Source organism: Phyllostomus hastatus, unplaced genomic scaffold (assembly GCF_019186645.2).
Source record: "Phyllostomus hastatus isolate PE091 unplaced genomic scaffold, TTU_PhHast_1.1 phas_scaffold_21, whole genome shotgun sequence".
Lineage (NCBI taxonomy): Eukaryota > Metazoa > Chordata > Mammalia > Chiroptera > Phyllostomidae > Phyllostomus > Phyllostomus hastatus.
This window is the reverse complement of record NW_025334017.1, coordinates 23,814,546-23,824,837: the sequence shown is the minus strand read 5'-3', so window position 1 is coordinate 23,824,837 and position 10,292 is coordinate 23,814,546. Positions and strand designations below refer to the sequence as shown.

Genomic DNA, 10,292 nt, shown 5'->3' with positions numbered 1-10,292 from the left:
GGCCGGCCGGCGTGGGAGGGGCCTCTGCTGCTGGGGGTGGGGGCGTATTCCGCAGCCCTACGGGCCACCTGGGTTCAGTCCTACCCGGAGGTGGCCTGCGGCGCCGGGTTCCCTCAGCTCCCGTCGCTCTGGCGGAGTCTGCGCGATGGGCGACCCCGAGAGGCCGGAAGAGGCCGGGCCGGAGCTGGAGGAGGTAAACGTTACTGCCGCTTTTCCCCTAGTCCCACGGTCAGCCTAGCTTCTCGATTGCAGGTTGCGGCGGGGACTTGCAAGGTGCAGGACCGCTATGGGGAAATTTCCCCATTGCCGTTGGAAACCCCGTGCGGTCCCGGCCTGGATCCCTGGCCAGAGCCTAGGTTCAAACGCCCAAGAGGCCGTCCCCGGGGACGGGTGAGAAGGGTGCCGGGTTTCTGCTCCACTGCTCTGCACCGGGGCCGAAGGCAGCGCTCTGAGGCTTCAGGCCGGGGCGAGGCGCACTCCCTCCTTGACTCTCCTCCCATCCTTCCCTTTTCTGGAGCCCTGGCCCCGGAAACTGAGGCAAGGAACGACGGCTGGTGGACTTAGTGGAGAAATGCATGTCATGTCTGGGGTGGTTCGAAGGAACTGGATGACGCCGGTGGAGTGGAGATGATCCTTGGAAGAGCGACGGGAAATCTTCTTAACAATCCAGACAACCCGTTCAGGAGGCCAGTTTTGCTCATACCAGGTTACGTAACTAGTTGTGACTCTTTGGGGTGTCACTTTCTGCTTTTGTACAGTGGAAGTGGTACCACACTCACAGAGGATTAAGTAAAATATGTAAAGTACTACGGAACTTCTGGATGCTTCATAAACCTAAGTTAACATATCCATCCTCTCTGCTTCTCTATTAATAAAAGTACCTAACAGTAAAGAAACCGGGATTTAGTAGACTGGAGTGTTGTAAGGTAGTTCAAATTGTTGCTCCATAATTTTCATACTTTGTTATTTTCCAAATACTAAACTATTTGTGTGTCCTTTTAATCTGTTTCTATGTGGTTTCTTTGATTGAATAGTTTCAGCTCACAGAGACAGGCTTAACCCTACATTTCTTTAGAAAGTTGTAGATTCCTGGTTTGTGATTTTATTTTATTTTGATTTTGTAAACATTTAGTAACTAACTAACAAATTGTTAGCATCCCTCCAACTTTTTCTTCCCATATGGAAACAAATAACTTTAGTACTGAAGACAACTTAGATTTTCCCTTTTGTGGTAGTGGCCCCAGCAGTCATAAAGACGCAAGGCCTGGAAGTTAACTTTTATTCCTACCTCAGTGACACACACCCACAAAGACAGAGGCAGAACTCTATTTTGGTCTAGAATTAATTTTAGTGGGCATCTGTTCTGATACCAAGGATGCCTTAAGTACATTGTTTTTCTAGATGTGATGGTGCATCATGGGCCGTCTGCATCAGAATTACCTGGAGTACTTTGTAAAGAATGTAAATTATTGGGCCTACACGCAGTCGTCAATTTTGTTTTTTTAAATATATTTTATTGATTATGCTTTTACAGTTGTCCCATATTCCCCCCTTCACTCCCCTCCACAGCCTCTCCCACCCACATTCCCCCCTTTAGTTCATGTCTGTGTGTCATACTTATAAGTTCTTTAGCTTCTACATTTCCCATACTGTTCTTACCCTCCCCCTATTTTCTACTTACCATCTATGCTACTTATTCTCTGTACCTTTTCCTCCTCTTTCCTCCTCCCACTCCCCTGTTGCTAACCCTCCATGTGATCTCCATTTCTGTGGTTCTGTTCCTGTTCTAGTTGTTTGCATAATTTGCTTTTGTTTTGGGTGTGGTTGTTAATAACTGTGAGTTTGCTGTCATTTTACTGTTCATATTTTTTATCTTCTTTTTCTAAGATAAGTCCCTTTAATATTTCATATAATAAGGGCTTGGTGATGATGAACTCCTTTAACTTGACATTATCTGAGAAGCACTTTATCTGCCCTTCCATTCTAAATGAAAGCTTTGCTGGATAGAGCAATCTGGGATGTAGGTCCCTGTCTTTCATGACTTGGAATGTTTCTTTCCAGCCCCTTCATGCCCATAAGGTCTCTTTTGAGAAATCAGCTGATAGTCTGATGGGAACTCCTTTGTTAGGTAACTGTCTCCTTATTTCTTGCTGCTTCTAGGATTCTCTCCTTCATTTTTACCTTAGCTAATGTAGTTATGATGTGCCTTGGTGTATTTTTTCTTGGGTCCAACATCTTTGGGACTCTCTGAGCTTCCTGGACTTCCTGGAAGTCTATTTCTTTTGCCAGATTGGGGAAGTTCTCCTTTATTATTTGTTCAAAAAACTTTTTTACTTGTTGCTCTTCCTCTTTTCCTTCTGATACCCCTATAATTTGGATGTTGGAACATCCGAAGATGTCCTGGAGGTTCCTAAGCCTCTCATTTTTTTGAATTCTTATTTCTTCATTCTTTTCTGATTGTATGTTTCTTTCTTCCTTCTGGTCCACTCCATTGATTTGAGTCCCAGTTTTCTTTCCATCACTATTGGTTCCCTATGCATTTTCCTTCATTTCAGTTAGCGTAGCTTCATTTTTTCATCTAATTTAAGACCAAATTCAACCAATTCTGTGAGCATCCTGATCATCAGTGCTTTGAACTGTGCATCTGATAGGTTGGCTATCTCTTCGTGGCTTAGTTGTATTTTTTCTGGAGCTTTGATCTGTTCTTTCGTTTGTGCCACTTTTTTTTTTTTTGTCTTGACACGCCTGTTATGTAGAGAGGGGTGGAGCCTTAGGTGTTCACCAGGGCGGGGCAACCCAGTTGCTGGGTTGTGACACTGTATGTGGGGGTGGGGTCCGAGAGGGAACAATGGCACCTGCTTGGCTCTCTGCTGGATTTCAGTCACTTCTGCACTTCCCCCAAGCAAACTGGGCCCTTCTGGTGCTGATTCTTGTGTGGGTGGGCTTGTGTACATTCTAGGACCCTGTGGGTCTCTCCAACAAACTCTCCTGTGAGGCCTGGAGTCTCTCTCAGAACCTCAACCCCCACAGGTGTTCTCAATTGGTGTTTTGAGGCTTTATTCCCTGTGCTGGAGCCTGGGCTGCATGGTCTGTTTCGCTCCCCAGTTTCATCTGGTTTATCTGTGCACCAGTGTGGGACCGCTTGGTCTGCCAGCCACCTTGCACGCCAAGCCCCTCCACAATCCACCATCTTACTGGGTCTGCCTGCTGCTGCCTTGTGTACCCGGAGTCATCCAGCTACCACATTTGCTGTGACCCCTCCCCTCTCTGTCCAGCCGCCCAACTCCGCCCCTCCTACTGGTCTGGATGAATGTGTTTACTTTAACTCCATGGTTGTCAGACTTCCATACAATTCAGTTTTCTATCAGTTCTAGTTGTTACTTTGTTTCTAAATTTTTGTTGTCCTTATTTTGGTTGTGCAAGGAGGCACAGTGTGTCTACCTACACCTCCATCTTGGCCAGAAATCCATCCTCCCAGTTCTCAATTTTGATAATGAATCAAAATCTCTTGAGATAGGTCTGGGACTGCATTTTTAACAAGCACTTCAGGTCATCCTGGCACACATGTTTTCAGAACACTGCCTTAAAGGGTTTATACATGGGCTTTGATAGAGGTTTATAAATCTCCTGAAGTTTGAAGATTTTTCATGTGTAGACGTGAACCTTCTAAGAAAGGGGTCTATAGCTTTCATTCATTTCTCAAAGCTAACTATCTAATTGATAGTCTCTGTTTTTAAAGTAAAAAAGTTCAGGCTAGAACAGATTAAGTGACCTGCCCAAGACCACACAGCTCAGTAATGGAACAAGGTTTAAAACCAAGTTCTTGCTCCTGGGCTAATATTCCATTTGTTTTGTCACATTTGATGGGAATAGAGGAATGAAAATGTAAACGATACCTACAATTAGTATATGATCATGTCAGTATCTAAATATTCTACTTCCCCTGAGCAGTAGGAGAAAGGTGAAGGCGAATGAAAGTGGTGGAATTTGGGTGGATGGATGGAAGGGAGGGGCCTACGTAGGTGAGTGTGAGCTAGAGAATCTTGCCTTAGATGGGTGCGCTAGCACGTCCAGGTGCCTCTGGGGACCAGGTGACCAGAAACTGAAGCAGGTAGAAACTAGCGACACTATTCTGGAAGAGACAGCGGAATGTTGCCAAGAAGTGCCTCTGAAACTTTATTTTAGATCCTCATCACTTCACAGCTGTGCAGCTGCCACTTGGTTGTCTTTCTGCCTGCAGCCTTACCTGCTTTCCTATCCCTGTTTACCACTGCCCAAGCAATCCATCATTAAACTGGTGCCTCTGTGTCACTCACTCCATCCAAATAAAAACTGCAGAAAGGGTCTCAATTCCCACCAAAAAATGCCCAACTCCTCAGACTGGCAAAGTCCTGTGCAAGCACTTTTTCATGCTAACTGCCGTATCTTAATTCAGGTTGTCCTTCCCACCTCTAACGAGACACCATAGTTACTACCAAAATCTAGGGGTTTTTTTTTTTCTTTTCTAATTCATGGATATCTGATTAATCTTCCTTGTGTCATCGCTGTTCATGTCAGTTGCTAATCAGGAACGTTCCACGACTCTGCACTGAAATGATTCTCAGACTGTGCCGCACAGGGAATGCCCGCACCTGGAGGTGGGGAGCGAGTGTGGAAAATTAGAGCAGGAGCCTCCCAGGCCCCCAGATGTTTGAAAATCTTTGGCTCATACAATTCCTGACCTCTTAGTTTCATATCCAGGGGATGGATCCTGTTCCAAATTCCTCTCTGTCTCATCTGTTGGCCCTTTACTTTAGCCAAATCAGATCACTTCTGCCTTTGTTTTACACACACTCCAGTCAGTTTTCATCTCAGCTGGCCGCCGTTCTTCCACCTGCCCTTCCTCTAGGCTTGGTCCTCAGTCCTGCTGCTGCTGCTGCTGCTGCTGCTGCATAAGACATCCCTGGGTAACCGCAGCCCTCCCTGTGGTGACTACTGATGGCATCTTTAGGGAGGGAGTGGAGACAGCGCCTCTGCCTACCATAGTACTGTAATTTCAGCTCTCGACTGGACATCTGGAAATTGAATGCATTGTCTTTTTTATCAACCAGATCAACTGTTTAAAGACTTGTATTTGCAACTTTTTATTCTTGTTGTGACATGTCTCGGTGGGGGGAGTTGATTCCAATTAAACTTTTGCACTCAGAGAAAGCTTGATTTGAGTGGTCATTAGATTATCTCACTGATGGATTGTGGCTTTATGTTAATTAAAAAATTCAAACAGCAGCCAGTAATCAGAGCCCAGGATAAAAAGAAATTAGCAGCGCATTCACTTGCTTAGCTAATGCTTATTGATGTTGTGCCTGACACAGTACTCTGGGAATATCACAATAAATAAAAACTAGTTTCTACACTCTGGGGCTTAAGTGCTGTAGCTGGGGAGGCTCATGCCTTCAATATAAGCAGTTACCAAATGAGACAGCATGTGTGAAATGTGTAAGCCCCACCTGTGTTTGTGTGGCCTCAGGCTTTGATTGTGGGCCTTTCTCTCATCTGGCCTTGCCTCTTAGCTTCATCCACATTAGCATGAGGATTAGTGGAGGCAATGGTAAGGATGCAGGAACACAATGAAACAAATCCCAATAACCTTGATTTACATGTTTTGGTCTATTTGTATATACTTTGTATATCCTCATTCTCATGCATTTGTAACTCTTCTGATGCTCTTGCTGACTATTAAAAGAAAAGGCACTGTCCCCTGTGGGAGTACCCTGGATGTTTCCAAGTAGTATGTATGTAGGTATGTTTCTCACTTCACTCCTCAAAGCTGTGAGGCAGCCCACAGTGAGAGCAAAGGCAGTAATGTTAACATGTAACTAGCAATAACAAACTGGTAGATGGTCCGCTTCAGAGAAACAAAGGCTCCATTGGTACAGAGTTTTCAGATACGTATTATTATATTTCAGTTAAGATTAGAAAAGAACACATTAAACTAAAAAGAATAGAAGGCTTTAACAGTAGCTTTTTGTGCCAGCATTCTGTCTCTGGGAGAGAAACAAAGGGGACTTCTTGTTCATAAACTTAGAAATTTTCCCACTGTGACATTTATGGGTTGAATTTTATGCTTATCCTCAAAACAGCATTAATGACAATAGTTTGTTCAGTGTTTATTATGTGCCAGGTTCTGTTTAAAGCACTTTTAGTTATCAAAATTAATTTGATGACCACTTGTGAGGCAGATACTATTTTATTGATTTGGAGACCAAGGCTCAGAGAAGTTACACAACTAACCAAACACTGTTAACCAGCTGGCAGATGCGAGTGAGGCTGCAAGCAGACTGGCTCCCAGACCTCTGCTGTTTCCCTCATCACCCCCAGGTGTGTGTTTAGTTATGAATAAAGAGGAAATACCTACATAAAGTGGGTGTTTGTGCTTTAATTTTCACAGAGGTTGCCTTCAGATCCCGGCGAAAATGCAGCGGAGTCCAGTGAAGAACCGCTCCTGAGGAAGAGTTCGCGCCGGTTCGTCATCTTCCCGATCCAGTACCCTGACATCTGGAAGATGTATAAACAGGCCCAGGCGTCCTTCTGGACGGCAGAAGAGGTCAGTGGCCTCGCCTCCATCAGCAGTCATGCTCTGGAGCGCGGTGCTCACATTTCCCCTTACAGGGCATTAACAGAACTTTAACTTACATTGTGAGATACACTGTATAGGATAACTTTGTGTGAGATAATTTTGTAATAACTGAGATGAAATACAGTGTTTGCCAATGTTTGGTGTTTAGATTGGTGTCCGTACAGGTTTCCTACCACAAAAATGGCATCTCAGTCTGTCAGATTTTTACTTCCAGTATAATTTTGGAGATTTTCTATTTTTAAACAGACATTTTTTTTTTTGTTTTTAAACAGACTTTTGGTTTGCTGTGACTAAATGAAACTAATCTTTACTTATTGTCAGCAGAATAAGTAAAATTGCAGCTGTAGCCATAAAATGAAAGTGAAAGCCTTAGGGACCCTGCCTTCAGTTGAGATTGTGCAGAAGGAGCTGTCGCGTGAAGCATTTGACCGCGGACCGTGCTCCCACTTCTGAGCTCCTCTCCTGCCAGGCTGGCCCCGCCCTCAGCCACATCACACCGGGCACAGCTGCCCCAGTAGACAGGACATCTGGAGAATGCTTTCTGTTAGTGTGTCATTTTCCACCTAGGAAATCACTTGAACTCAACAAATTACAAAATACTTGCTGGTTTGGTAAGGACATTTGTCATGTCAGTTGTTGCTTTGTAGTCTCACTGAACAGATAGCCATTGTTGTCATTTTTTAACATGATGGATGGTACCCACATAGCACTCTCACTCTCTGTGTATGTGTGTACCTATCTATCCGTCTATCTGTCTATATGTCTGTCTCGGTAGATATATTTGGGCCTATATGTCTATGAATTTTTTTCCTTAAGATTGATTCTATACATGTAAATGCCTGCTGTTAAGAATACAGGCTCTGGAGGAGCTGCCTGGGCGCAAATCCTGGGCCTGCCACTTACTAACCGTGGAACTGCAGAAGTTGCTTAACCTTTCCATGTAATCTCATTGGTATATTGAGCTAATAGTACCTGGTTCGTTGGGTTGTTATGAGGGTTGACGAGATAAATCTTGTCAAAGAGATTAAGGCCATATTTAGAATGTTAATTGGCGCTTAGAAGCATCAAATAAATGTAAGGTATTATTTTACCCAGAGTGGGGGAAATTTGCACTAGAAATCAGAAGCACATTTCTGAAGCTTCTATTACAAATTTTACCCACTTACCCAACTTTGTTATATTGTTATGTTGTTAACATCTTTGTTGTATTTGACATGTAGAGCAAAACAAAACCCCAGCATTTTCAAATTGGGTCATAGTGTTTGGCACACCTGACTGCCACTAACTGTCTGTGGTTTTTTTAGATTTTATTTATTTATTTTTAGAGGGTAAGGGAGGGAGAAAGAGAGGGAGAGAAACATCAATATGCAAGAGAAACATCTATCAGTTGCCTCTTTCACACCCCCAACTGGGAACCTGGCCTATAACCCAGGCATGTGCCCTGATTGGGAATCGAAGTGGAGACCTTTCAGTTTGCAGGCTGGCGCTCAACCCACGGAGCCACACCAGGCAGGGCACCTGTGGTTTTTAGAAAGGTTTTTGTTAGATGTAGTTAAGAGAACAGAGGGAGTGTACAGGTGACTTTTTCATTTATCATGTTAAAAAGGCACTTGTGACGCTTGGGTTTCTTGAAATTCATTTGAAAATTATATGCATCTCCTAGTAAATGTAATATATGTTATATTATGACTAAGAAACACTAATTTGAAAAATTATACAGGGTGGGGCAAAAGTAGGTTTACAGCTGTGAGTACATGGAACACAGCGTTTATTGTATTATTTATGTATTAATTATTGTATTATTTTCCATGTGAACAATTGTAAACCACCCTGTAATACACAGGTTGATATGTATTTTGTAGGCAGTTTATAGGAAGATTCAAATACATATTTTGAAGGGAAGCCAAACACATTTAGTTCCACATATTTTTCATTTAAACAAACTTGTCAGTTATAATTTATCAACTTTAGACATTGTTTTATCAGTGGTTCAGTTTTATTCCTAAATATGGCTGGTCATCAGGAACTTTGATTCAAAAGACAAAGTTCTGAGGTTTGTTTCTGTATTTTTATTTTTTAAAGATATTATTTATTTATTTTTCGAGAGAGGGAGGCAGAAAAAGAAGAAACATCAGTGTGTGGTTGCCTCTTGCATGACCCCTACTGGGGACCTGGCCCGCAATCCAGGCGCGCACCCCGACTGGGAATCGAACTGGTGGCCCTTTGGTTTGCAGGCTGGCGCCCCATCCACTGAGCCACACCAGCCAGGGCTGTTTTTTGTTTTTTTTTTAAAGCTACCTAGGTAATTCTGATAACTAGTAGCTTGGAATCAATATTTACGAAGTCAATTGGAGAATTTACTCAAATAGGATAACGCTGGACAGAAAGGTATATGTTGAGAATGGAAAATAACCAATGTAGTATAAATAAAATTTATAGGACCTTGTGAAAGCTGAGTGTTTGAAGAGATTAGTTTAATATGTAAGAGTGAACATATTGTGATGCTAACATTTAGTATCAGGAATATAATACCTAAAAACCAGGAAGATGCCCTTCAGTTGAACCTTAGTTGAGCTCTAAATAATATAGGACCTGATTTTTAGCTTGCATATTTTAAAAGATATATACAGATATTCCCCCCTTCCCGCCCTATCGTATCCCCAACACTCAGCATGGTGTTTAGCATGCAGTAGTGTTGCATAGGACTGGGCATTTCTTACTAAATGCTATTCATACTAAATGTAAAAGGTAGCACAGTATTTTGCAAATGCAGCTGTAAAGAGGATGAGCTTGACAGGTACCTACATGACAAGTGTACCCAACATGATGAGTGTAGCCAACTGCAGAGGAGATATCAATGCGTAATGAACCAAACAGTGTGTATAAACAATGACTGAGCCTCCCTTTTAAGAGACAGAGCTCGGGATATGAATCCCCTGTCTTCTTTACATACTGCAAGGAAGTAAAAATACCCAGCAACAGCCACTTCTCATTCTTGGCCACAACACCCCAAGTGACGAACCCCTTAAGTTTGGGAAGAGCTGCTCAGTAAACACTGAAAGGCTAAAGTAGTGAGGGAAAGGGTTTTAGAAAAGAACACAAATGATTAAAAGAATGAACCAGTCCTTTTTAGAGTGGTCAGAGAGATTTGGTTTTGTTTAGGATTTATTTATCCTATCTTGTAGGATAAATAAAAGAAGGACAAAGGAGAATTGCACATTTCAGTGTTTATGAGGTTACTGTGAAACATACTTAAGAGATCTTCCAGAAATGAAGTGGCATTTACAAGGTACATTTAAAGACTATTTTTGAATTGTAGATTCCACCAAATTCTAGACCTTATCTCTCTGTTAATTCCAAGGACTGGTTCTACCAACCATTTTCAAAAACAATTCTATTCTCAGAGGACAGCATACCTATAAATTGCTTTAAAACCCAGGTTTGTTAACCTGCCTGACATTACTTCTGGATATGAAAGTATATTAGCCTGCAGTCAAGTAGCAGCTGTAACTGCTTAACTGCTTAACACTACAGTGTTAGATAATGTGTTGTTTAAAATGTTAAAGCAGTGGTTGCTGAAAATCATTTGTTCATTCACCTTAGTTCCTTCTTGACCAGAGTCTAGTCTCTCTTCTGCCTCTTGCCCTTTTCTCATTTGTGCCACTAGACTATGTTT

The 10,292-nt window shown here is 42.6% G+C and overlaps 1 protein-coding gene across 2 annotated transcripts in view; it reads left to right on the top strand.

Annotated features, from left to right (window-relative positions):
- Positions 1 to 10,292, top strand: part of RRM2B (ribonucleotide reductase regulatory TP53 inducible subunit M2B) — a 29,239-nt gene continuing 18,947 nt past the window's right edge. The window contains exons 1-2 of one of the 2 annotated variants that reach the window (XM_045861002.1): positions 1 to 193; positions 6,428 to 6,583. In XM_045861002.1, coding sequence (XP_045716958.1) covers positions 146 to 193; positions 6,428 to 6,583 — 204 coding nt within the window. In that variant the 5' untranslated portion in view covers positions 1 to 145. Of the gene's footprint in view, positions 194 to 213; positions 707 to 6,427; positions 6,584 to 10,292 lie in introns of those variants that run through there. The other variant, XM_045861003.1, reaches the window with a different exon arrangement.